Raw genomic sequence first — 26,680 nt, 5'->3', positions numbered from 1 at the left:
CTGAATCTTTTACTCTTTGCATGCGTAGCTTACGCGCCGTCTAGGAGCGCGTCCATGCCGTTTCTCTCCTTTTCTAGGGATGCCGTCGTCATATGAACATCACCGCTTGCATCCTTCTTCTTGTCGTCCTCCTCGTCTTGGTTCGTCATCTCCTTGAACATCTGGTCCACGTTGCCGTCCTCTTGCTTCATCATATCGTCGTCCATGGGATTTGGAGTCATGCGTCTTCCTCCATCACCCATAGAGCCGCGACGAGGTCCCCAAACGTCTGGTCCCCACATCTTCTCGGCTTGCTTCCTGCCCATTTCTGTCCTCGAGAGGATTTCAAGAGCCTTACTCTTTTCAGCCTCGGTGTGAAAGCTGATGCCGTCGTCTTGATCTTGCAGAAGCTTTTCCTCCAGAGACATGGAAGAGTTGCCAACAACCAACTGTGGACCGCCAGCTCCAAACAGACCGGGGTGTAGCCCACTACCCATGCTGACTGAATTATCCCTCGAGTGGTTTGATCCAGACTGCGATGGTCGACGCTCTGGGTGCCCGTGAGTCGGAGGACTACCGCTCAGAGTCGCCCCTGTTCTGGGAAAGAATGCTGGGCCTCCATACGTTCCGGGGGCTGTACTTGGAGGCAAGATCGGGGCGGATTGTGATTGCGCAGCAGCAGCAGCAGCCGCCTCTGCATTGGCCGCCTTTCGTCGCAGGCTGTTGGCCTTACCTTTGGCGTGCTCAGGGAGGTCGTCGGGGTTATCGACTCCATACTCGACAAGCATCTTCTGCAGCTTGGTGGGCCGAGGCTTTCGAGTGCTCAGTGACACCTCCAGTATTGGTGGAGCCTCAGGAGCCACGGGACACCATTTGTGGAGTTCTTGGCGGAAGAAGTTCGTCTCATACGCCAGTAAGACTTCGGCCCCTTCGATCTTTCGGAGGTAGAACCGTTGAGTCTCGGCCTCGGCTTCCGTCGACAAAAGTGGATTGCAGTACCTAGCAATGTGGTTGCGGAAGTTTTGCGCATTGTCGATGATCTTGCGTAGCACCTCTTCCTCTTCAGGCTGAAAGGGCAACGAGGGCATCTCGTCCGCTAGGGCCACTAGATCCTCCAGCTTTGGTCGTGAAGCATCTCGAGGAATCTTCATTCGCCAGTCGCAGATAGGACAAGTGTACTTGTCGTCTTCCTTGACCTTACCACGGGCAATCTTGAGGCACTTGTAGTGATACCTGGTCATGTTAGCGTTGTTCCACTTCTGCAAAACTCGACTCACCATTCGTGGCACAATTCGCACTCAATCATCATGCCTGCCTCAATCTTTCGGCAGATGCAAAAGACTTGCCGAGACCGCGGGTCTTCCCATCTGCTCACCCCTGGCTCAGGGCTAACCTCTCTGGAGACCGGCTCCCCAGGCAGACGAGGCGTGTCGTTTTCGGTATCGAAGCAGTCCATGTTACGCTCCAGCACGTATTCGAGGTGGCTCTTGAGGATGTGCAGTGGGGCATTCGACTTGCCAAACAGCTTCTTGCCCTTGCGCATCCAGTCCTCGTGGCGCTTTCGTTCGTTTTCGAGATCGATCGTCCCATTGGGCTTCGAGTTGAGATCCTCCAACTTCTTCTGGATTTCGACCACCTCCGAGTACTTAGGTCGTTGGCGAAAGTCGGGGTTCCGGCATCGTTCGGTAATGTCAATGATCTGACGATGTGCCTCGCGTTGCTTGTGGAGAATGTTGTCGACAGCGTTCAGAGTCTCCTGCGAGACAGGCAAGTAGTTGACCTGCACTTGATGCGAGAGGGCCTCAAGCTGGGGATAGTGCACAAACTCGGCACCAATGAGCTCCTTTGCCTTCTTCTCCCAAGCCTGGCCAGCATGCATCTGCTCGCGGTAGTGGGTTAGGTGGTCGTTGTACGGCTGAATCTCCAGTCGATTTCCCTCTTCGATCAGATCCTGCACCTCCTTCAGTGTCATGATGACATTTCGGTTGGCTCGGGCCTTTTGATTCCAGCGCATCTGCTCCAGCACCCTAGAAAGCTGCTCGACCTCGGGTGTGTCCACATTAAAGCTGCGACCCTCTTCAAGAAGCTCCTCGATCGTGTCTGTTGGCACAGCTGCCGTGTTCTTCAGAGCTTGCATGGCACTTGTCTGGAAGCGCTTGATGGCTTCAGCGCGCTCTTGAAGTTGGGCGATTTCAGGGCAGTCGAAACCAATCCGCTCTGCCTCGTCGAGCAGCCTGTAAATGCTGGAGACGTTTCGGGACTCTCTCTCCTTTTGATCATGCTCGGCGCTACCGATCGATTTTCGCATTCCAGACTGCCAGGCCTTTTCGTTCTTCCGTCGGTTTTGTTGCTTCCGGACGGTGTAGTTTGTCGCTTCTTCCACCCAGTCGTTGCATCGGTTGACAAACTCCTGCAGGATCGGTAGTGAAGGCAGCTCATAGGGGATGCGCTCGCCCTCGTGGAGAATGGCTCGGAGCGTCTTGAGTGATGGCGTAGACTCCTCGTCTAGGATCTTCTCATACTTTTCTTCCCAAGCCTCGGGAGTCTGGGCCTTCTCCATAACCTTGTGGTAGGTTTCAGCCATGTCCTCTTCTGTCTTGCGATAAATGAGAACATGTCCATCGCCTCGGAAACGCGCTTGCTCGGATTGGTCACAGCAGGCATGATAGCCGGCATGTAGCAGACAGAGAACCTTGCCCGAGTTGAGGCACTTGAAGCGTGAAAGATAGGAAAACGCCTTGCAGTAACTGCAGCATTGCTCGTCTTCATCTTGGACGTCCTCATCATCAACCTTGAAGGTCAGAGGACATGTGTCTTCGTTGCCTCCTGTGGCATGACATTGATGGGGTGATGTCTCGCAATGCTTGGACAGGAACTCTTCTCGCTGGGAAATCTCTCGCTTGTGAATGCGCTCGAGCGCTGGTGCTAGCCATTTCGCTGTCTGGATCGTGAGACCAGTTGCCGTGCTTCCTTCAGCAGCTGTCCATAGCAGCTCATCGTGAGAAAAGCAGGGTTGCCTTCGGAACAGCTGCAATCGCTCCACACCCGCAAGGCCGAAGGGTTCCCAATCACTAGGTGCAAAGTTGACGGCCTCGTTGAAGTTGAATCCGTGGTTGAAACCAGCATGGTAGGCTTGAGGGAACGTAATGACAAACTGTCCAGCACGCTGATCGAGGGCATACACGCGAACGCCCGCCTTCTTCAACTGTTCAGGAGTCAAGAGCGTCACCAGCTGGAAGAGGAGATCCGGCTGTGTCTCGAAAAGCTCGGGTACAGCTTCTCTCATGGCAGTCTCGAACTTTTCGGCATCTTCTCCTGGAATTCCGTACCAGGTCTTGGTCGCGCCGAGATGCTGGTAGTTGGCTGAATAGGCGTAGTGATCCTCGTTGTGCCAGCAGAATGTCGAAAAGATCATCCCAACATAGACCCAGGGAACGGTCATACCAGAAATATCCGACTTGATGTGTCTGAACAGACTCTCAGGATGGAAAGGAAGGACATTCAGATTCCAAGGATCGGTCGCATACGGGTTGTTGGGGTGTCGTTCGGCGGTAGGGAATCCAGAGCCATGTGTTGTGCAATGAATATCGGCTCCGTATTCGACTTCAACCGTCTCTTCAAGATCAGCAACCAATCGCCAAAACTCCGTCTCCACATCTTCCTCAGTGACAGGTCGATGGCAGTTGAGTTCGTGGTCGAAGGGCATCTTCTTTTCAAAGTACCCTTGTTTGAAGTCGTTTGCCTTTTGCTGGAATTGCTTCAGAGAGTACAAGCCTCCCTCTTCGAAGCCGAACTGACCATCTCCAACGAGGCATCGGGGGCAATTCCACTCAGCATCTGGTTTTCGCTTCAATGGTGGGTCCAGACAACCGGGATGATAGGAGTGATCGCAAGATTCGCAGACAAGAAGAGAGCCAGCATCTTCTCCTCTTGCACACGTTTCGCATTTCTATAAATGTCAGTAAACTCCTTGTCAATTGGAACAACACTCACCTCGCCTCCTGGTGTAGCTTCATCTCTAGGAATCCTCGGCACTGATGGACGGAATGGCGTCATGTGTGATCCAGCCACAGTGGGGACGGCATCTGCGAGCACAAAATGTTAGTTAAACTGCCAAGGGGCCAATGAAAAGCGGCATGGATCATCACAGCTGAAATCCCTGCGCATGGTACCACCAACGACAGACGGAAAATGCTCTGCGTATACCTTGCATGGAGCTGGGATCTGGAATCGCGTGCACATACCTTTCTTGAGACGCTTAGAACGACGACTACCCGCGTCGCCATCGTCTTTACCAGCGTCGGCGTCTTTTCTCGTCGAGTCTGATGAGCTGTCGCAGCTGAGCTGACGCTTCAGGGCTGTAGCCATGAGGCTCGACGCACGGTTGTCTGGGGTGTTCTTTGCCGAGGAGCTGGGGCTGTCGAATCGCTTAGATTCAGGAGTAAAGCTCTTCGAGTCACCATTGGTACTGCGGTTGACACTGGTGAATCCCGAATTAACCGCGGTAAACCCTCCAGAGTTGATTGCAGTGAAACCGCCAGAAGTGGGCGCAGGAGTGGTGGTTGGCGCATCGGTCATTGGAGTATCGCGATCCGCCTCCTTCTTCACCCCGTTGATGCTAGCCTGTAGGGCATCGGATGCGTTTCGCGCTGGCGAGTCGCCTCTACCGCTCGCAGGCGTGTTGACATTTGATCGCTTAATTGGCGTATGCGCTGGACTGGGAGTCAATGGGCCGCCGTATTCTTGTTCTAATTGCTGGTGGACGCCAGGTTTCGCCAGGCGCAAGTACTCCTCGTACGGGCAAAGCCATCGCTGGTACGAGTTTTTCAGGGACGTCGAGAGTGATGACATGATCTTGCCACTGTAGCCCAGATCACGACCAATCTCCGCCCATTTCTTGTGCTTGCACACCTTTTCAAAGCCACCTCGCGACTCGACAGCTTTTTTCAGTCTGTACAGATCAAGCGGCTTCTTGTCCACGTAGGGAAGGCGATGAAGGTTGTTACCATGTTGTTTGTGGAATTTTGAGAGGCCATCGAGATAGGTCAGATTGGCGCGGGTACCTAGCTGGTCAGTTTCTTCCTGGTGAGAAAACAAGGTGAAACACGTACTCCCTTCCACCGAGTTCAACTCTTGTTTTCGGGTCCTGAAATGAAATTTCTAAACAAATTAGTATGAGTTCTTGAGCGACACATTTCACAATGCCGAATGGGATGCACGCGGGTTGTGCAAGGCCGACATACCTCGGTGTCGATGGCAAAATCGGGGTTCCAGGAATCTGGAGGAATAATCTTGCAGATGCCAAACTTCTTCGCCTCTGGTGTGATCTTGCGCATGTACTCGAAAGGATCCCGCCATTCCTCCTCGGTTGGGCAGTAGGTGGGAGCTTCTTGGAGGCCATGCGGGCGGCTCGTCTTTGTCACGGGCTCTCGGATTGCGGTAGGTTGTCCTCGGCGTTCGACCGAGGTTAGATCCAGGGGAGCGCTCGACAGAGAGCTGAGAGGCGTCTGCGGATTAATAGGATGGTAACCATTTGAGTTGACCTTGGGCTTCGGTTTCGACGAGGAGCCGGCACCGACGGCAGGCGAACTTCGCGAGCTCGCACTGGCGCCGTGGGAACTTGACGCGGCGACGGCGCCGACAGTTGGCACTGATACCATGGTGGAAGCGGAGGTCGAGGATGAACGGGGGCGATATTGAGGAGGGGGCGTATCGAAGTATCGGTCGACTTTACGGATGCGCGGCAGATGACGACTTCATACTCGAGAAGGGGCCGTTGTCGTTAGTTTACCAGCGGCATCGCAGGTTATCGGCGTCCCAATCGCGGCGAGAAACCAGACTCGTAGAAGGTGGTGGCAGGAGAAGAAAAGACGAGCCGAGCTTTATGTCTGCGCTGCAAATGTTAACGTCAAGGTGGACTGTGGTGGAAAGGTTATTGTGGAAGGGAGAGCACGAGGATCCGGGTATGACCCAACTAACACGAGGAATATGATACTCACGTTGTAAGACGACGAAGGAGACCAGGCTGAGGACCTGCAGAGTACAAGTCTTGAAAATAGAGATATTCGACCTCAATGGGCCTCGTGGTGATGATCGAGGCGATGGGCGAGGAACGAGTCATGCAAACCCATCAGAGTGGAAGGTTGATGGAGGAGTGAAAGAGGAAGAGTGAGGAAGGAGTGGAGGGTGAAGAGTGTGAGTGGGAACTTGGGAAGGCGGGAATGGGTCGAGGGAATCCCAGATCTGGAGGCGCGAGCGTCGAGCCTACCTACCGGCGACCTTGGGCCGGCCATGGCACGCACACGCACACAAAGGAAAGGGAAGGGACGAGGGTGTGAGGGAGGTTCCTGGTAAGGCGCTGCGCCTAGGTGAGAGGTACCTCCGTTAGCACTGACTGGCGCCAGGTACAAAGGTACCTGCCGCCGCCGTGGGTGGCTTCCACAGGCCCCGTTGTCGCTGTCACGGCGGAAGGTCCGGTGGGTTCTCGGACCCGCAGCGAGAGAAAGGCAGGAGCTCTTGAGAGCGATAACGAGATTTGAACGCGTCTAAAAGGATGGATTATGTGTCCTTAAGCATCTCTCATTCTGCCAGTCTTTTGCGTCGCCAATTCTTCTCGCGTTGGTCGGCGTAGCGCTGGAAAGCGCCGTCCTGATACAAGGACCCGAAGGCTCAGGTGCGGACCCACTGGCGACGACATCCGACCGGGCGCAAAACCACATTACCGAGACAGAGTACCCATCGACGGGCTCTGCGATGCTCAAGATGGTCACAAAGGGGTACGGGGTCAGCTTGTGGATTCATGCAAGCAATTATCTCGAATTTGGGAGCGACCACATCACCAACACATCCGATCTCCCGGCTGATGCACACGCCGAGCCTTGCGACGATTGTCCGAAGGGAGAGGTTCAGGGATGCCGCCCCCACGATGCTTCTCCCAGCTTCTATTTCCGAGCCTCGTGAGGGACTTTGACATGGGTCAACACAGATATCAGAGCTCAACAGCTGCGCGTCAACGTTGATTGATGTACTAAGGACGGCTCTGTGCGTCTCACCAGCGATCAACCCGAGATTAATTCCACGGCCACGTCGTCATTGAACATGGCATCCGAATGCGGACAAGATGGTGACATGGACGTTCAGTCGAGTCACGCGCTGACAGGCATCATCATATTCCCTTGTCGGCGGTTTGTGTGGCTGGCATGTCCCGCTTCTCCCAGAACAGAACTCAGGTCGGCCCCTAAAAATCTTTGAAAGGGCACCCGCTGAAAAAAGCCCGGCCCAGAAAAAAACCAATCTGATATCGAACTCAGAATGAGCAGGGGTCGGTTAATAATTGGCCGCTACCGAGCCAATCACGGCGAGATGACGTTCAGCACAAGGACGCCGCTCCGCCCGGGGGCCTGGTCAGCGACTCAGGGCTCGCGGGGAACCCCGGGGCAAAGCAAACACGACGTGACGAGATTTGAGGTGCCTTGTGGGTTGACATGACGAGATATCTGCTGGGGATCGTTAGAGAGTCTGAACACGGGCATTGATGCTTCATCAATCCTCAGGTCTGAAGAGTTATTCTCAGCCTGGAATATGCGCGACACGGGTGTCAGAAACAACCTGTGTGAGGCTGACCAGCACGCCCCGTCTCACAGTTACAGGGGACACCGCATCCGAAACCACAGAGATTGACATGAGACTTGAGCAAAGTACGGTACAAACAAAAGAGCAATCCTCAAAGGGTATCTTTCCAAACGCCGATAATGCAACGCCAGAGCCATGATCAAGATACAGCAGCCGCCTTCTTTGTCCGCCGTGGCTTTTTCAGCAGCTTTTCCACCTCCTTTGGTCCCCGTACCCGAAGTGTCAACTCCTTCATCATGTCACCCCATTGAATCTCGCTGCAGCAACTCGGACACGTGCATGACCGCGGTATCATGGCCCCCTCGTCTTCACCCTTGAGGGCGTGTTTACTCCAGCAGTCGAGATGGCCCATTGCTTCGCATCTACCGTTTGGACACATTGGGTGAAGTCCTTTTCCCGATTCCAACTCTTCATGGCAGTGCACGCATTTTCCTTCTCGCTCGAAGGAGACGACATTGTGTGCCTTTTCAACGTACCCCTTCATGGGGGCATAATCCAGGGGTAAGGCGTGAATGCCCCACGGTGCAGGTGACGATTCCCTCTGAGTCTCCTTGGATGGTCCAAAATCAGTGAGAACATTCATGCCTTGTCTTGGCGCTGCATCAATCGACTGAAGCCACTTGTCCCAAGCCTTCTTGGGCTCGCTGGCAAAGAAGTGCACTGTCAATGGCCAACGGGCAAAGCTTGGTACACTAGTGAGCAAGTGAAGGTTAGAAACGACCGAAGAAAGGGTATGAATAGGTTTTCGCGGCTTTTTCATTCCCTTTCGTTTCTGGGCGGCCTTTGTCAATCGCTCTTCTGCCGAAATGTGTGTCGTCAAATGTGGGTTTGTCATCGCCCACCTAGAACGTTAGTACACCATGATGCCATACAACACAACAAAACTTACTCAAACTTGAGGGCTGCAATCGAGCTGGGAAATCCAGTAACCAAGATCATGACCTCCCATGGCCGTAGCTTCTCCCGTGACGTGCGCACAGCGCCTCCTCGGGCTTCACCATTGTGCTGCTTCAGGCGTCGTGGAGGGTTGGGCGTGGAACCTATGTAGATGGAGGCATGGCGCACGGTAGAGCGGAGAACGTAGACACCGTAGAGGGCTGGATGGGGTCTTGAAAGCTGCGACATGCCTGGCTGCAGGCGTCAGAAAAGGGTTTCTCGATGTGAGGATGTTTACTTGGCGTGAGCGAGTCGGAGGGGTGATGGAGTCAGATGACTAATCTGGTGAGCATCACCCCGGGTCGAGGAAGCTCAGATAAATCCTTTGGCCCATTCTCCTCTAAAGATAATAGATAGAGTATAATAAGAATAGGCAAAGAAGGTCTAAAGCTTGACCTTTATTATGATATATCTTTAGTTGATTATTTTGCTTAAGGGGAGCTAGGTAACTAGCCCTCTCGATGTTCTAGTGGCCTGGGTGCATCACTACTCCATACCAGCATCCAGTGGAGGTTATGATGGCTCTGAGAGGCAATTATAGCTGTGGTTTAAATCCAATACCATCCTTTATATGAAATTGTTTTATGGTACCTATGTTACATGACCCGAACGCCAATTAAAACCCAGCCTACAAGAGACCCTGCTTCTGCAAATCATAGTACACCTTCTCAGGCATGACATTGCCCTCTCCATCCTCCATCTGCACCACGCTGCCCTCATCAACCTTGTTGCGCTTCTTCTCCCTCTGAATCTTCTCCCACAGCTTGAGCGCCTCGTCGATACGCGTAATATCTCTGAACAGCGCCGTGTTGGTGACGCCAAGACACTTGAGGCCGTAGATGTGTCGCGCCTCGTTGAAGTGCTTGTCGAAAGCTCTTCTGCCCATGTAGACAAAGTTTCCGCAGATCTCGCAGGGGAACTCGACGCCTAGACCGTGAAGGCGGTACAGCCAGAAGGGAATAGGCTTTCCGTCCCATGCGAGGGGGAGCTTGAGGGGGTTGTAGATCCTCTCCTCGCCATCCTCGTCCTCGCCGTCGCCTTCGTCGACTGCCTCCTGGGGACCGTCGGGGACATTGAGGAGATTCTCGAGCTCCTGTTGACGCTCGCGCTCCGTCATGCCCTGCTTGCGCTCGACGTTGACGCGTGTATCGCTGCGCTCGGTGCTCATAGCGCTGGCCAGTCGCTTGACTCTGTATTCTCGCTCTGCCACAGCACGCTCCTTTAATCGTGTTGCTGAGACAGCTCCGTTGGTTGCGCTGCTGGGGGTAGACTCTTCCTGGCGCTGTTTCCTCTGCTCGGCCGCCTTGATATGTTTTCGCCCTGTCAGATGGTTCTTGTAGACGTTTTCGTTCTTGAACTCCTTTTGACAATCATCGCACCAGATAGCATCTGCCGCGGAAGCCTGCTTGCCGGCATCTGAAGGCGTCTCCTTCTCCCAGCCCTGAATCTCGTCCTTGTCCCACGCCGTCTCGAATTCCTGATCAAACGACGTGAGAACCTTGTCCACGTTCTCCAGAGGTCTCGTCCTTCGCATGAAGCTCTCGAGGTATTCTGCTAGTTGGCCGACGTACTTGAAGTACTGGTCGGTCAGTTTGTTTGATCGACTGACGCCGCCGTGGCCAGGGGCAAAGTTGTCGAATGTCTCGAGGTATTGGAGATATGTCAATCGTCTAACGTTGGGAAGGTTCAGGTACGCTTCGTGGCAGGTAGTCAGATCAAAGAATCGACCGTAGGCTTCTTCTCCGGAGAAGAGAGAGTCGACGATTGATGGCATGGGCTCTCCCTCGGTCGGTCTCTTGACCTTGTACCGCTGCTCCGAGTTCTCGGCCTGCTCGTTGGGATATCGTGCATGGTGATCGCGGACATCTTTGAGCTGCTTGTAAAACTCCTCGAATGGGTCGCCGGTGCCAATCTGCTGAATCTCTTGTGATCGTACTCCGTTCTCGTCCTTGTAGATGTCGAGGAGGTTCTTTGATTGGACCTGGATCTGGTCTAATAATTGAGAAATCTCGTGATCTCTGTTGAGGCGATCGCGAATCTATACAGTCAGTATCTCCACGTAGATGTTACAGGTATGCCCTGCTCACATGTTTGGGTTCGTCGCGAATGCGATCGGCGACGCCTTGCTCGAGGCGCTCTAGATCCTCATGGATGTAGCGCTGCTCTTCAAGGACCAACATATCGTCTGCAACAAAGAATAAAGCGTCTGAAGGATTGTTGTAATATGCGCCTGATTCTCTATCTCGACGCGATGCAATATGTGAATGAAGTTGAGCTCGAGTTGCTCAAAAAATTGCGGAGCTTCACCAGTCGCGATTACAGTGGCGTTCCAGGCGCGCATTGTCATTCCGAAGTATTCCCGGCGCGTGCTACCTCTAAAGTTCCAAAACTTTGACCACCGACACCAACAACAAATCTCGTCGCAATCATCATCTTCCGACCCCATCGTATCCCTTTGAAACGAAACGGAAACCGTCGCTATCATGGCTGAAGGCTCAGGCTCAGGTGGAGGCGGAATTGACCGCAAGGCCGATGAGAGGATGGAGTTTTCTACCTCCAAGGAGGTTACTGTTCATCCGACTTTCGAGTCCATGTCGCTGAAGGGTATGTGAGGACAAACAGGCAAACAACGTAGCTAACATGGAGCAGAGAACCTTCTTCGCGGTATTTACGCTTACGGATACGAATCTCCCTCGGCCGTTCAGTCTCGAGCCATCGTCCAGGTCTGCAAGGGTCGCGACACCATTGCCCAGGCTCAATCTGGTACCGGAAAGACGGCGACCTTTTCGATCAGCATGCTGCAGGTTATTAACATCGCAGTGCGAGAGACTCAGGCGCTTGTTCTTTCTCCCACGCGAGAGTTGGCGACTCAGATTCAGTCCGTTGTCATGGCCCTGGGTGACTACATGAACGTGCAATGTCACGCTTGTATCGGTGGAACCAACGTTGGCGAGGATATCCGCAAGCTCGACCACGGACAGCACATTGTCTCTGGTACCCCTGGCCGTGTGGCCGACATGATTAGACGACGACATCTACGCACCAGACACATCAAGATGCTTGTTCTCGACGAAGCAGACGAACTCCTCAACAAGGGTTTCCGAGAGCAGATCTACGATGTTTACCGATACCTCCCTCCTGCGACCCAGGTTGTGGTCGTCAGCGCTACTCTCCCCTACGATGTCCTCGACATGACGACCAAGTTCATGACGGACCCTGTTCGCATCCTCGTCAAGCGTGACGAACTGACCCTCGAAGGTCTCAAGCAATACTTTATCGCCGTCGAGAAGGAGGACTGGAAGTTTGACACTCTGTGCGATCTCTACGACACCCTCACCATCACGCAAGCCGTCATCTTTTGCAACACACGCCGCAAGGTCGACTGGCTGACCGACAAGATGCGAGAGGCCAATTTTACCGTCAGCAGCATGCATGGTGACATGCCTCAGAAGGAGCGAGACAGCATTATGCAGGACTTCCGTCAGGGCAACAGCCGAGTGCTCATCTCGACCGATGTGTGGGCTCGTGGTATCGACGTGCAGCAGGTCAGCTTGGTTATCAACTACGATCTGCCTAGCAACCGTGAGAACTACATCCACCGTATTGGTCGTAGCGGTCGATTCGGTCGCAAGGGTGTTGCGATCAACTTTGTGACTACCGAGGATGTGCGCATTCTCCGAGACATTGAGTGTGAGTATTCCGTTGTTTTTGATGGGCGAGGCTGACTTTGGTAGTGTACTACTCGACCCAGATTGACGAGATGCCCATGAACGTTGCGGATCTCATCTCATAAGCGGTAGATGGGATTCATCTTGGAACAGAAATGAAGCAGAGCCGTGACAGGCTAAGAAGTAAACGTGGAGGAAGGGGGCCCGGTACCGTACCGAGTAAGTGACATTACTACCTCTTGACGGATCGATATTGACAGTAATGCAGATTTAAACGTAGATTGTCAGAACTGTGATGGGGATATTACTGGACTACTGGTCGAGTCGGAACTCATTACGTGTACGCCTTGATAGGGTATAATGAGCCTCAAAACTACATGATAAAAATGTCTCAAAAGCTATTCTAATTATGCTTCTCAACTTCCAAATATCGATGTGATGACGGTGCTGTGACATGTCACATTGCGGGTATTCGATCCGATGCCGACCTCAAGACGCATGTCGAGACACAGATAACGGGAATCCCAATTTGGAAAGTTCATGCGACTCTGAAGCACGACCGGATCTGCGCCGGGTTCAACGTCGAGCCTCTGGCAATCCTCTTCCCCATGGGGTAACTAGATTGCAACACGGTGATTGTTGGCAAGGATAAACGATTGATGGTGGGGTCCACCTCGGACAGAAGTGTTTGACCTACTCCGTGTGCTAGATGTGTTTATTGTCTTAACTACCCTCTGGAGTCTGGGGTGCTAGGGAGGCTCAGTCTAGATGGTGTTGTGTAAGCCTTCATTCCACTACCAGGTCCAGGCTTTGCCACCAAGTTCCCTTGACAATACGAGCTGTCTTGATAAAGCAGAGCTGATGATAACGTCCCCTGTTACTCCGACATGAAACATTTGATAACAACCCAGAAGCTTGGACTCGGACCCTGTGCCGTGATGAACCTGTATCCTGCAGTTGGCAAATGGGCCGCAGCAATCTAATGCGGACCTGCCGCATCCGCCCGTCGAACTATCCCGGTTAGGGCGAATACTTTGCATTTTGAGAATGCGGAGATGGAGCTAGTTTGACGCCGCGGATCTGAAGAACCCTGTCGTCGATATCGATTTGTGTAAGAGACGTTACACACAGAGATAACTCATAAGAACAATCTGAACAAGCTAATTGATATGTATTGTCGGCATGCCCGGCGGCGATTGTTGCCGCCGGCCAGAGTGTTGGTGTTGTCGGAGTCTTCCACACCTTTACTGAGAGGCGAATTCCCTACAACAAGAGGTGTTTCCCCCGCAAGAACTTGACCTTAGTTTCTGTTTAAACTTTGAAGCACTTATAAGATCAAGAGATATCCCCCAAGTTTCACTCAATCCAACACATTACCAAACACATACCTCTCCGCCAGAGAATGCCCACAACCCTTCACTACCCCATCGTCGAGTCTTCCTCCGGAGTACCATGGAGAAACAACAACAGATGAACCAGGCCGAGCGGGACGCCCTCGACCTCGCGGCGTTTGGCCATGCTGAGGGCCTCACCCGCAAGTTTAGCGTGCTGAGCATGCTCTCCCTCGCCTTTTGCGTCCTCGGTACGTGGGCCGTCTGCGCGCAGGGTCTTGCCACGGCTATTGAGAATGGCGGGCCTGTCAGTTGTCTCTGGGGTCTTGTTCTCGTTGCGCTGTGCAATACTTGCATTGCCGTGTCGCTTGGTGAGCTGTGCAGTAGCATGCCCACAGCGCTAGGTCAAGCGTTTTGGGTGTCGCGACTATGGAGGTCACCTCTCGGACGGTTCACTTCGTACATGACTGCCTGGCTTAATACCTTTGGGTGGCTTGCCCTCAGTGCCTCGCAGGTCGCCTTCATGGCCGAGTTTTGCCTCTCGATGAAGCTCATGTTTGACCCAGAGTGGACGGGCAACAAGGGATGGGTCACGTTTCTCGTGTACACAGGCATCAACATCTTCTTCACCTTTGTCAACTATGTCGGATGTCGGTCTGAAAAGTTTCTGCCTTACTTTAACAACTTTGTTGCTGTTGGGTTTGTCGGACTGTTCGTCACTTTTTGCATCGCCCTCCCGGCTGTGGTTGGAATAGAGTCGGACCTTGAGTACCAGTCGGCCAAGTTTGTCTTTGGGGGCTGGGTCAACGAGACTGGATGGAGCGATGGTGTTGTCTGGTTTCTGGGTCTTGTTCAGGCTGCGTACAGTCTGACTGCCTTCGACTCTGTTCTTCACATGGTGGAGGAACTCCCAGCTCCACGCCGCAACGCCCCGAGGACAATGGTGATGGCTGTTGTCCTGGGCGCCATCTCTGGATTCGTCTTTTTGGTGGCCAGCCTCTTTTGCATTCAGGACCTCGCTGCCGTTCTGGATCCCTCGTCAGGCTTCCCCTTTATCGAGCTTGTTCAAAGCACCATCGGCCTCAAAGGAGCTGCGGCCCTGATCGCCTTGTTCATCTTCAACGGCTTCGGCCAGGGCATTTCGGTCGTCACTTCAACTTCAAGACTGACGTGGAGTTTTGCTCGAGACCGAGGATTTCCATATGGAGCCTACTTCTCCTACGTCGACCCCTACTGGCAAGTTCCCGGCCGAGCATTGATCCTCCAGACGGTCATTATCAATCTCGTCGGCCTCCTATACCTCTTCTCCAGCACCACCCTCGAAGCCATCCTAAGCGTTAGCACCATCGCCCTAACAATTTCATACGCCATCCCCATCGCCGTGTTGATGGCAGTCGGCCGAGACAAGCTACCCCCAGGAGGACAATTCGGCCTCGGCAGACTAGGACCGGTCCTCAACACCGTGTCCATCATCTACGCCGCCATCACTACCGTCTTCTTTTTCTTCCCTGGGACTCCGAACCCGGCGCCCGTGGATATGAACTTCGCGATTGCCGTGTTTGGCATTATGCTTGTTATTGCTCTTGGGTTTTGGGTCGTCAAGGGGCGCAAATCGTTTTTGCAGATTGAAGATGTGTCAGAGGATATTCTTTATGCTCAGGAGCAGGAGATCCGATCTGAACAGGTGGAAAAGAGTTGAGCTCAAGGGGGGGTGTGTCTGGAGATGGGTGTGCCGACGTCACGTGAGTCCCTGACGGACGACATTCGAACCATCATTGCATTTAACCTGGGCCTGAGGAGCTCAGAGGGTGCTCCACTATTAGCTCTCAAGCGCTTGAAAGGAGATAGGTCCCCTTATTAGGGTCCTCTTATGGCATAAAAATGAGACAGAATAATCAAATTGGTATAAACAGTTCCAACTAGATCAACAGTATACAATCATTCTTTGCCCAGGCCGTTCACAAAACACACCCATCCCTTGACAGCGTTCAATTCTCTCACCGATCAGAAAAATGCCTTGACCTCTGGGTCTGCCAGTGTTTTGTTCTTCGCAACGTCAGCTCGACACCTATCTCCAAACGCCTCGTCGTATTCATCCTGCACATCAAGGACAACTTGGTCCCAGTTCCCATCCCTCACATTGCCCAGTATTCCACGATACCATTTCACCATGTCTCCTCTTCCACTGTCATGACTCTTCTGAATCAAGGCAGCGACGCGCTCGCTCGATGTAGATGTGTCCCGTTGTTCTGCAGCTCGAAGAAGCTGCTTGAGAGTTGACATGTGGCGTAGCAAGTAGTGAGACAGCAATTCGAAGTAGATGGATATAAATACTTGCTGTTCTTCCGGACTTGGCCGGCGTTGACTGTGGATGAGTTCCCAGTCTTCCGCCTCCCAACACCAACTCAGCACCCCCAGGGGAGTGAAGCCATCGGTGTCGCGCAGTCTAGGGTCAATGAGTGTAAGATTCTGTTCTGCCAGATAATTTAGCGTTTCAAGATCAGCATAGAAAGCAGCGAAGTGAAGAATATTGTCATAGGATGTAGTTGTTGTATTGAGCGATGCACCAGCATCAACAAGAGCGCGCAAGACTGGGGCGTTGTTTTTTACGACTGCTTGAAGCAAGGTTGTTCTGCCAATGCTTTCTTGCGCATCTAGTCTGGCGTGTTGTCCCTGAAGGAGGCGAATGATTCGATGAGCTGTCTGTTGGTCTGCCTGGCACAGAACAAGGAAATGCAGAGGAGTCTGGCCGATGAAGTCGCGTTTTTCCACAGACGCACCTGCCTCGAGCAACATGTGAACACACTCAGGAGATGCTATTCGTACAGCCCAATGCAGCGCAGTCCTTCCAGTATTTCCTTGTAGGTCAATATGACGACGGCATTGGTCATTCTGCAGAAGGATCTGCGCTGCCTCCTCATGACCATTTTCTGCAGCCATCATAAGCGGAGTCCAACTGTCGACGTCTCGTCTGATAGTGTCAGCCCCGGCAAGCATCAACTGCTCTAGCACGTCTATGTTGTCGTAAAGGATGGCGCAGTGAATTGGAGCGCGCCCACAGCCATCGAGCTCGTTTATAGCCTCTGGTTGCTCTCGCAGTGCCTGCCTCATCTGAACCGTGTCGCCTTGCTGCGCTGCCTGGTCGATTCTGCGTATACGCCGACACCCTTGTGCAAACGACAGCACCTTTTCCAGAACATGTCTGGTCTTGTCATCGGTGACACTCCAAGAGTGGTGCACAAGAGCGAGGCTGACAGCATAACTAGCCCCCCTACAGACAAGTATTAGCCCAGCCTACAATCTGCGTTGGCTTCTGCTTAATACAACCTTGGCAGTCCTTGTTGTGGGAGCAAATTTTTCCACATCTCGAGCAAAATCTCAACACTCTCATATGCTTGACATCTGATGGCTTGCTGCAAAATTCAAAGTCAGCACTGTTACCCATATTCAGCTTTTTCCAACTACCTACTCCTATCAAATCATAGCCAAATTCGGTGGTATCATCTGGAAAAAGTGCCAAACCCTCACTGATATGGTGTCGTAGCACTGACGGGTTTCCAATCCACAGCCAGACGTCGTTGGTAGAGTGTACAATCCTAGGGGCGCGCAGTGAATAGGTCAGAGTCGGCTGTCCGCCTCGATACCCTCCAAAGGGAGCCACTCCAGCCCAGAGCCATCTGGGAGGTCGGTATTCGAACTCTGGACCCATGCTTGGTCCGCATTGCTGCTCGCAAGTCCTGTCAACAGCTTGGTTTCTCACACGCCACGAGCCCAACACTGTTGACATCCACGAGTAGTTGTCGTACTCTCCAATATTTCCGTGGCAGCGGCATTGGCAATCTTGTCCGCATCTGCGCCCTCCCAAAGGCTGAGTCGTCGTCAAGCTCATGTAGCTTTCCTCTTTGATGGATATGGCACAACCACCGCTCTCATCTTCTAGTGAAAGACTCTGAAACTCGCCCAGTTGCAATGAATCCGTCATGAACTGGGCAGAAGCCTCGCTGGTCTCCGAGAATGAGTCGCTTTCTGTCTCGATTTCTTCCACCTGCCTCTCGACAGGGCCGATGACTGAAGCCTGAATTGGGCCAGGGAGAGGACCGTTAAGTAGTCCCGTTTGGCTTTGTTGACTGCCTTCCAGGTAATATATCGTATGTTGCTTGAACGAGTGTAGAATCCTAAATTAATGTCAGTTTCGAAGTTGAAGCGGGTAAACCATCATGCCACAGACGCTTCCTGTTGTGTTCCGATTTTATCGACCAAGGATGAGGTCTTCAGAGTGATCGCAAATTGCAAGTCGAGCTTTGTGTTCTGGGCTTTCCGCGCAAGTTCTTCAATCTTCTTGCTCTCGGAGAGCCATTGCATCTTCCTCGCTATTCGCCTTGGGTCGTGCCATTTTCGATCGTTTGAGTATTTGGACACGATCTGGTTGAGTGCTTCCAGGATCCCCTGAAGCTCCTGGACTATAGGCAAAACCATCGGGTGTTCCCGCGTCGTCCCTGGAGGGGGTTGTGGGCGCAAATGGAGGCCCGTCTGTCGCATAGCCTCGCGGATGAATCTGTCGATCGTAACGATCTATCACCGTGTTAGCCATGTCGCTAGGCAGATGGAAGTGGATACTATTCACCTCCTTCTTGAGGTCGTCGCATTGCTGTTGAATGTGACGGATCTCCCGCAGCAGGTTGACAGCCTTGATAGTTCCTTGCACGGCTTGCGCGAGGGCGATGGAACTCGCCACGGCTCCGAGAATCTCGAGCCCCGACATTTCGTGAAGTATCAGTCGATCAGGTTGTCTCCTTGATCACAGCGACGTGACCAGGAGATGAAAGATGGAGAGATGGGGTGGGTTTGATCAATCTGTCAGAAGCCCAACTGCCCAGAGCCTCGTCAGGCTGTGCTGAGACGCCTTGGTGGCATGGAGAAAGCCTCACTATGCAGGACCAACCAATCAATAGCTGATCTCGCAGCAGTGCCGGGAGCTGAAATGCAGTCGAACCAACACAGCCATGGACTGCCAGTTGCTGCGGACGGCACAGCCTGATACAAAAGACGTTCTGTAAATATGGCATTCTACAGTCCTATCGCTCAATTCAGTTTTTAATTTCAAGGAAATGTCTTGGAAATGCGCAGAAGGGCATACTTAGAGCGTGTTGGTAGGCTTCCTTCAGGCCAGGCTGAGCGTGTCAACAGGTGTTGGGTCAGTCAGCCAGAGCTTGATGAATACCTGTATTTCTTGCTTGAGGAGCTGGTCTTATGAGGGAGTTTATCAGTTCATGACTGGGGCATCATATCGCATTGGAATGGGGTTGTCTTTCATTGTATGTCAGGTGCTGTTCACCAGTGTTTACGTCAAGCTGCTTGTTGCATGCCGAGAAAGAGGACCAAGGATTCGGCACGATTTACTACCTAAAACAATAGCATAAACGTTAGACACATCTTTAATGGGGTTATCGTTTTACAAGAAAAGGAGAGATACAGGTCTCTTGTGGCTCAGGTTGAAGAGCTACGATGGATGCTCCTACGTGCACGTAACTTACCTAGAGTCAATACTGGCAGCTATTGGTGAGATAAACAGCCGTACGTAAATGCTTATATCTACTGCGACTAGATCTTGAGTGTTTTATTAACTCCATGATGAATCTTTGCATTGTCAAAGTTGTGTTGATCGGTTGAAGCCGCAAGAGTCAATGACTGGCATTATACATGACCTCTAGATGACGTCCTCACAGCAGATTCCGCAACTAGAAACGAAGGCAGAACATAAATCAGGATGTTTAGCACAAGTGCTCAATACATCCTAGTCAACTCGATCGCGACATGAACGGATTGTCGCGAAGCATCGTGCATCAATCAAGACAGCCTACCCTGGAATCGGCCGAGATCTCGATTAAGCGGTATCTTGAGAAACAGTGATAAGACAAGATCCGATATAAGACGGAAATGATTAAATCAAGGCGTACGCCCTTGCTTATCCTCTCGGCCGGGGACTTGTCTCATGCCACCCGAGTACCCGGTTGTCGTCAAGTCTAATTATCATAGGCTCACCTTTCCTTCACACCGAGACATGAGTGACGCCATCAGACCTGCTCAATTACACCGACAATTGAGTACCGTCAAGCTAGACAGGCGATCTAGCCGTAGTCTAATGCGCGTGCTCGTTGTTTCAGCCAGCCTCGCCCGGAAACGTTCAAGCCAAACACCAACAGACGAATCATTTCAAGAAATAGTCGAGAGGCTACAAGCTGCAAGCGATCTGCGTCAGCCCAAAAGCCACAGCTAGCTGCACTGCTTCTAGAAACCCCCCCTTCAAGAAGTGGCAGTTCGTGTTCTGAAACCAAGCGAGGAAGTCTAATCGACGAGAATGGGCTAGGTTACCGGCTCTGCGGTCAAAATGTTCTACGATGTAACGAAGATGACATGGAACTGGACGGGTCATCGGGGGGCAAGTCTGTTTCTGGCCATGGCTGAAACGGCCGGAGAAAGCCATGCCCTGAATCAGTTCCTTTAGAAGCCCAGAGGGGAAGGCTGGCATGTGGCTTTTGGGTTGAGTGTTTTGAGCAAGGTCCATGATGCCAGAGGCTGAGTCGTAGAGCCCAGTGCAACCTCGGTATGGCATCATGTTAAAAGGCGTCCGGTAAATAGGCGAGGGACGTCTCTAGGGATACATGCGCACAGATAGCGAATGGGCTGTGGCAGGTCATGGCAGCAAGGATTGTCTGATGGCAGGCTACGCATGCGTGCCAGTGGCACACAAGGCCCCGAAACGTGGAAAAACGTGGTAGTCAAGCAGGGGGATCACTGTTGCCTTGAGACCCTGAATTGACTCGCTTGGCTGGTTGTGGTTTTCTGTCAACTTGGCTTTTCTGCGTCAGATCATGCTTCAAGCTTTCTTGATCAAATCCCCTTCGGCCAGTCTTGGCAGCCCTTTGGATCTGCCTTCCATCCATGGGGACAAGATGGAGCCCCAGAGCCCAAAGGTGCAAGAGTCATGCAAGACAAGGTCGACCACAGTCCGGGGGACGGCGTGGACTCGGCGGTCGTGCCCAGGGCAGGCCTAGCGAAACCTAACGGGAGGAAGGCCGACGCCACCACATGGGACTGTTGGGCAGAACGGGAGTTTGTCAGTCAAAAGGCAGAGCTGGTGGTTATTGTAATGAGAGGGACGGCGGGTATGGCGGGTGATGAGCCGGTGACAGGGGCATGAAAAGACATGGGAACGTTGGTGGGAGAGACAATTTATTGGGCTTTTGGGAATGCAACCTATGAAAGCAACCTAGATTCATCTCGACTTTTGAGGCTTTTCACCTTGATGATGCAAGCTAGCTCACCGTGATGATCGCAATGGCGCCCGACTCGATGCAAGATTGATGAGCGGTTCTAAATCACCAACGCCAAGACGGGGGCTTGGCGGACAATGGAGAATATCAGCATGTCATCTTTCGGGCAGTCGGGCATCCCACAGTCCGATCAAGACCTCAATTCCTCCCCTAATCTCTTTTGCTTCTCTACGACATCCCCTAGAGGCTCCGCTTGAAAGGAACCGTGCTGGGATGGGGATGCTCGCTGGGGACCCGGTGAGGCCCCAAAACGGCCTGGGTCCGCCGGGGGAAGACGATCCGGGCCGATGCTCTCAAGGGTTGAAGCCAGCCGCGGTCCCAAGCGTTTTGTTCCATTGTCAGCGAAGGAAGGTTCTTTTGCTTCTGTTTGGCGTGAGTGGTAGCGAGTGGTGGGTACGTGGTAGAGTGTGATGACGGATCGACGATGGATGTCGGGATAGTAATGTATTGTACATGCTGTGTATAGATGTCTCATGTGCTCAAGAGGGTATGTTTATGTATGTTCTCGACTATGTATGCTCTCGTGTGTGTTTACGTGTATCGTGTGGGTGTCTGCTGTCTATTCTTCTCGTACATGAACCTGTCCAATTAATTTAGTCTACTCCAAACTATGCTGTAGACACCAATGCTCGTGCGTGCGGGTGAGGCGCGGATGGCGGGTGGATGATGGACGATGCACAACATTGAAAGACGGCTCCCAGCACAGACTCTTAGCAGAGGCGCTATTATGTGAGGACGGGCCAGATTCAGCGGAAGCCTGATGGAACAGCAAGCAAGCCGTTGGTCAAGGACGAAGGGGCAGAGACATTTTACCCCTGACTTGTTTAGTCCCGGATGATTCTGCTGGGCAACTAGGTTATTTCACTAGTTAGCGCCTTCTTGGACAGGAATCATATCAGGCAGGCCGACCGTAAGCTATTTACAAGAAGCGACGGTAGACCCGCGATTGTCGCTCCGGCGGTCGACCTGGCGGGTCGGGTGCCAAGTTGATCAGCGACGGGACAAGGCTATGCAAAGAAGAGGACCCTAGGTAAAGGTAGATCGACGACGAGTCGATCAGGCTGCACAAGAGTGCTGTACACAGAGACGGAGTAATCTCGTAGACCCTCTGAAGCTCGGATCTAACCCCCGGATCAGGGCCATGCGAGATGCCAGGGGGATTATGTGACAAGTGTGACGGTGCCTGGACGGCTTGCATAGCATCGTGCAGACAGTACAAGTACCGTAGCAGTCGGGCTGACAAGAGTTTGGCCCAAGGCTGACAAGGGTCGGTTGAATTGTGTTGCATACGGAGAGATGGATATCCGTGAGCACAGTGAGCACAACTCAAGATACTGACTCAAGTCACGTACTCGGTGGTACATAGGACCATAGTCACGGGCCATTGCTCAGTAAATCCCATCCTGTCTTCACTTCCGGCCGGTACTGTCTGACTGCCACGTGCGATTCCGTCTCCATCCCATGCATCTCGAGATTGAAGTGGGCCCCTTGGCTGGGACCGGCGAGAAGGGAAGAAGCAAAGAAAGGTGTTGATTGTTGGCAGAAAATGGCCAAGCAAACAATTGACGTGTCGTTTCACTTTAACTGTCACATTGTCAAATTGCTAGATGATGTGAAATACCGTATTGTCCGCTCTTTCCGGTTTGGGCGGATGAGAATTTCTGCTTCGGGCGGCTCCTTCCTTCTGCGCCGCTCTTTCCATCCCAGAATCGGCTCATGCCCTCACTTACACATTGTCTAGATTTCGGCTTCATTGCTTTTTCTTCATCCTTTTTTCCTTTTTCACAGTCTTTTTGTTTTACGCCTTTTTCCCTTTCCGCTTGGTCAACGGAGCACCTAATTATTTCTTTTGCTGCCCATTTTTCCTTCCTTTTTCGCCATTGATTCCGTCTCCCCTTGAACGGCTGGGGACCCGTCCGTCTCCATTCAGGCCCCCAAGCCCCCCCAAGCCGGGCTTTCAAGGGTCGCTTGGTTGAATTGCTCTCTTCTCGCTTGCCCCCAGTGACCGACGATTCTTTTCGCCGTACGATATCCATTGTGGAGTTTAACCTCGTCTGACCGAAATGCGCGAGAGTGGACTTTGAAGAATTGTCTCGTTCTCTTTTCCTTTCTTGCCGCGTCTTTGCTTCTTCGTCTCGCTTCTCGCCGATCCCTACGCGGCACCGCAGCGGCAGTCTACGAATAGCGTTGCAGTTGACTCTCGCTTGTCTTTCCATTGGGGTCCTCTCTCGGCCGTGTTAGCATCTGCTGCTTGGCTGGTCCGTCCCCCGCTAATAACCCAGGCGCCTCGGTCTATGCTGCTTTGTGCAATGTACCATGAGCTTAGCAGCTTGTCATGAGCATTCATGACTCGCCGCTTCATTTCCCTCTCCACGCGACGAGACCATCTCCAATAGTCGGTCGCTTGCTGAACAAGGCTGTCGACAAATTGCTTCACTGGTCTCTTGGTCTTGCCAGTTGACGCCAGCCTCACATGGATACTCAATCATTCATAACAAGCTTCATAACTACGGAGTACAGTCCCTGCAATACGTACTCCGTACCGCTCGCGTACCACGAGCTCCCGTCCAACAGACCAACCAACAGCTTGGAAACCCTGTCCAACTGTGCGGCTCAGGACCACCCGTCAAAAGCACGGAATAAAAACAGAAGCGGAAGGCCAAGAAACTGCAGCACGCCAGCAACGCCCCTTTGACTCGCGAGCCCCATCCTTCAGCACCACTGGACAAGCTCAGCAACCGTCGAGTCGAGCACGACGCACGCACAGAGCTTCTCGCTCCAGCAGCAACCAGCCGCAGGGACCTAGCGTGCCCTGTAGCGGCCAGCAGCGGCCAGCAGCCCGTCAGCCATCCCAGCACCCCTGCGAATCCCTGCTCCCTGGGCGTGATCGTCGACGGACCACGCGCCTTTCACGCCTTCAGGGGCCCTAAACGACGCTCGGGCGCCTCCCAAGTCTCGTAGCCCTTCGCCTGGACCGCTGCTGGGCCTAGCTTCAACCCCCGAACCCCCGCAGAGGAGTCGAGGGTCCCCCCCTGACGCCTCTTTTCGCTCGTCCTCGACCTGTCGACGTCGCGACTCTGGACGGGGTGGATACACCTCACGCTCTGCTCATCTGCTCCGAAATCCCCAAGTCCCCAGGCCTGGGCCCTAGTCAGTCAGTTCACCTCAGTTGCTTGTTCCTTGGGTGTGGTCCGTCCTGGGTCCCTCAAAAGCGCCGCGCCCCGTCTTTTGACCCCCATCCCCTTCCTTCTTTATTGTCCTGTCTGTTGATTCTGCCTTTGCTTGAGGCGAGACTGACAGACACTCAACAGCAGACCCAATCCTCCCTTGCAGTCGCCGGCACGAGGATAACGCCCGCGCATCCCGCGCAGACAGCTCGTCGAATCGCTGCCTCGTTCGTCCTGACCTCGACGCACGACGCTCGTCCCTCGCTCGCCCCGTTCCCGTCGCTCACGGACCTTTCCCCTCCAGTCTTGTCTAGACGCCCCACCTCCTGAAGACCTTCGTCTCGTCTTATCAGCCCAGACCAAAAACCGAGACGCCAGATTCGATTCTACACTTGAAATTGTAACGATTCGATCAACGTCCGCCAAAATGGGCCTCTTTTCGCGCAAGGACAAGACGCCCAAGGGCGAACAGCCCATCAACACGTCCAAGTCCAATGTCAGCGTCAACTCGCACTCTTCGAGCCTGAGATCTCCTCCTGGAGTCTCTCGCAACCCGCTCAATCGAACTTCGGCTGCCAGCACCTCCCCCGGCACCCCAATGAGCCCAATGTCACCTATTAAGCTTCCCAAGATCGACCTTCCCCGACCCCCGGACCCTCAGCTCGACCCTGCTGGTTACCTTCGAAGTCTCGGCGCCGTAAGAGAGCGAAGCAAGATTGTCACAGACAAGGCGCTGCGGAATGAACTGAAGCACTTTGATGTTGACATGGGAAAATTTCCTGATGTGGTTACGTTTGTCACTGGAATTATCAAGGTATGTGGGAGAAATGATTTGCGCGAAAGCATCTAATAGCTGTCAGCGAGACTACGATGCCCCCTTTACTAGCATTCCCAGCCATGGTCGATACCAGCACTTTTGCGTAGGCGGTCGCGACCGCATTGCCCAGCTTCTGTCTACCTGGCCCGATAACGTCGACAACACAGAGCGATGCCGTCGTCTGATTGATCTTTTCCTGATTAGTGTGCTGCTCGACGCTGGTGCTGGCACCCAATGGAGCTACAAGAGCAACGAGAATGGCCGTATGTACAGGAGGTCAGAGGGTATCGCAGTGGCCAGTTTGGAAATGTTCAAGACTGTAAGTGAGCTGCCACGGCTTTGCGCGCCATTGCTGACTGTTTAGGGACTGTTCTCTGGAAACCCCAACAACAAATTCCAGGTCGACAAGGACGGTCTGAAGGCTCTGACTGTTGAGAAGCTGGCTGCTGGTCTCCAGTCAAGGCCGGGCAACGAAATTGCTGGTGTCGAGGGCCGCACTGATCTTCTTGTTCGCTTGGGTGAGGCTATGGCTGCCAAGGACGACTTCTTTGGCTTCGACGGTCGCCCTGGAAGCATTGTAGACCATCTCCTTGGCCACCCCTCAACACAAGCATCCTCGATGCTTATTGTTCCCCTACCCGTTCTTTGGAACGTCCTCATGACCGGCCTCTCCCCCATTTGGCCTACGAACCGAACTGCCATCAATGGTGTCTCCCTCGGCGATGCCTGGCCTTGCCAGTCTATGCCTCAGCCGGGCAACTCCGCCAAGGTCTCGGCTTTCCCCAACAGCTCCAACGCCGCTGCTTGGGAGTCTATTCTTCCCTTCCACAAGCTTACTCAGTGGCTCACCTACTCGCTCATGCAGCCCATGCAACAGCTGCTGAAAATGCACTTCGCTGGCACTGAGCTCCTGACTGGTCTCCCCGAGTACCGCAACGGTGGTCTCTTTGTCGACATGGGTGTCCTCAACCTGAAGAAGGACGATCTTGAGAGAGGTCTGGAGAATTACAACGACTGGGTACGACGAACAGGCGCCAAGGGTGTCGAAGTTGCACCCATGTTTGAGCCTAGTGACGATATTATTGTTGAGTGGAGAGGTGTCACGGTTGGCTTCCTCGACATGCTGTGCACGGAAGTGAACAAGGCACTCAAGTCTGAGCTGGGTGGAAACGAAATGACTCTGGCACAGTTGCTGGAAGCCGGTAGCTGGAGGGTAAGTTCTTGACACTGTATACTGCAAACAAAGCTAACAACTTCAGGGTGGTCGTGAGATTGCCGAGATCAACAGGCCCAACACCAAGGAGCCACCGATCTTGATCGACAGTGACGGAACCGTATTCTAGGCTTTGCCCTTCTTGAATGTATTACTGAACAATGATGGAACGTGAGGACTGGGTATAGAGGAGCGGATGGTGGAGCTTCAACGGCTTTCTTATGGGAAGCATCAGCATTATTTCCAAGTATCCATATTATCCTGAGAGGCCAACAAGGCAGGGGTTTATTACAGTGGCAAAACAAGCTGCGGGCGGAAAAGGGCCAGGCAGGCTGCCTAGTTTATAATCGAGACGAGACGTACAAGACGTTAAAAGGAGGCGGCGTTTTTAATTGAGTAGTCGCTTCTTGGCAGCTGAGTCTTGATGTTTCTCACGTTTGAAGCCTTTTGAGGTGTCACTCATGTTTGAAGTCTTGAGGTTTTCTATTATGTTTCAAGCGCAGTTCTCTTTCCACGCCAAAGAGGAGATGCCCTCAATGCAGCCCATTGTCATCCCTCATGTACTCCCCATGCTTATTGTACAGTTTCCATACACGGCTATAT

General features: G+C 53.0%; 7 protein-coding genes across 7 annotated transcripts; 3 read left to right on the top strand and 4 right to left on the bottom strand.

Annotated features, from left to right (window-relative positions):
- Nucleotides 1-29: 29 nt before the first annotated feature.
- On the bottom strand, nucleotides 30-5,639 carry MRS44_012164 (uncharacterized protein; the record flags this gene model as incomplete). Its single annotated transcript, XM_065618705.1, has 6 exons — nucleotides 30-1,212; nucleotides 1,257-3,928; nucleotides 3,973-4,064; nucleotides 4,224-5,042; nucleotides 5,091-5,139; nucleotides 5,223-5,639. The coding sequence occupies 6 exons, from the start codon at nucleotides 5,637-5,639 to the stop codon at nucleotides 30-32; spliced, it is 5,232 nt and encodes a 1,743-aa protein (XP_065474777.1).
- A 2,111-nt stretch (nucleotides 5,640-7,750) lies between these two features.
- Nucleotides 7,751-8,736, bottom strand: MRS44_012163 (uncharacterized protein; the record flags this gene model as incomplete). The annotated part of the gene is made up of 2 exons (XM_046269566.2): nucleotides 7,751-8,453; nucleotides 8,501-8,736. 2 exons carry the CDS (start codon nucleotides 8,734-8,736, stop codon nucleotides 7,751-7,753), a joined length of 939 nt encoding a protein of 312 aa, XP_046133385.2.
- Nucleotides 8,737-9,175: 439 nt separating this feature from the next.
- Nucleotides 9,176-10,727, bottom strand: MRS44_012162 (uncharacterized protein; the record flags this gene model as incomplete). The annotated part of the gene is made up of 2 exons (XM_046272728.2): nucleotides 9,176-10,585; nucleotides 10,635-10,727. The coding sequence occupies 2 exons, from the start codon at nucleotides 10,725-10,727 to the stop codon at nucleotides 9,176-9,178; spliced, it is 1,503 nt and encodes a 500-aa protein (XP_046133386.1).
- Nucleotides 10,728-11,030: 303 nt separating this feature from the next.
- MRS44_012161 (uncharacterized protein) lies at nucleotides 11,031-12,340 on the top strand (the record flags this gene model as incomplete). Its single annotated transcript, XM_046276222.2, has 3 exons — nucleotides 11,031-11,151; nucleotides 11,197-12,237; nucleotides 12,282-12,340. The coding sequence occupies 3 exons, from the start codon at nucleotides 11,031-11,033 to the stop codon at nucleotides 12,338-12,340; spliced, it is 1,221 nt and encodes a 406-aa protein (XP_046133387.1).
- Nucleotides 12,341-13,667: 1,327 nt separating this feature from the next.
- MRS44_012160 (uncharacterized protein) lies at nucleotides 13,668-15,245 on the top strand (the record flags this gene model as incomplete). The annotated part of the gene is made up of 1 exon (XM_046283586.2): nucleotides 13,668-15,245. One exon carries the CDS (start codon nucleotides 13,668-13,670, stop codon nucleotides 15,243-15,245), a length of 1,578 nt encoding a protein of 525 aa, XP_046133388.2.
- A 305-nt stretch (nucleotides 15,246-15,550) lies between these two features.
- Nucleotides 15,551-18,308, bottom strand: MRS44_012159 (uncharacterized protein; the record flags this gene model as incomplete). The annotated part of the gene is made up of 5 exons (XM_065618704.1): nucleotides 15,551-16,817; nucleotides 16,874-16,959; nucleotides 17,016-17,721; nucleotides 17,775-18,118; nucleotides 18,171-18,308. The coding sequence occupies 5 exons, from the start codon at nucleotides 18,306-18,308 to the stop codon at nucleotides 15,551-15,553; spliced, it is 2,541 nt and encodes an 846-aa protein (XP_065474776.1).
- Nucleotides 18,309-24,474: 6,166 nt separating this feature from the next.
- MRS44_012158 (uncharacterized protein) lies at nucleotides 24,475-26,207 on the top strand (the record flags this gene model as incomplete). The annotated part of the gene is made up of 4 exons (XM_046281168.1): nucleotides 24,475-24,861; nucleotides 24,908-25,183; nucleotides 25,229-26,077; nucleotides 26,124-26,207. 4 exons carry the CDS (start codon nucleotides 24,475-24,477, stop codon nucleotides 26,205-26,207), a joined length of 1,596 nt encoding a protein of 531 aa, XP_046133391.1.
- Nucleotides 26,208-26,680: the final 473 nt, after the last annotated feature.

This window comes from Fusarium solani, assembly GCF_023522795.1.
Source record: "Fusarium solani strain SB1 chromosome Unknown bctg00000008, whole genome shotgun sequence".
In the NCBI taxonomy this organism is placed as follows: Eukaryota; Fungi; Ascomycota; class Sordariomycetes; order Hypocreales; family Nectriaceae; genus Fusarium; species Fusarium solani.
The sequence above is the reverse complement of the archived record's forward strand: the minus strand, read 5'-3'. Positions and strand labels throughout refer to the sequence as shown.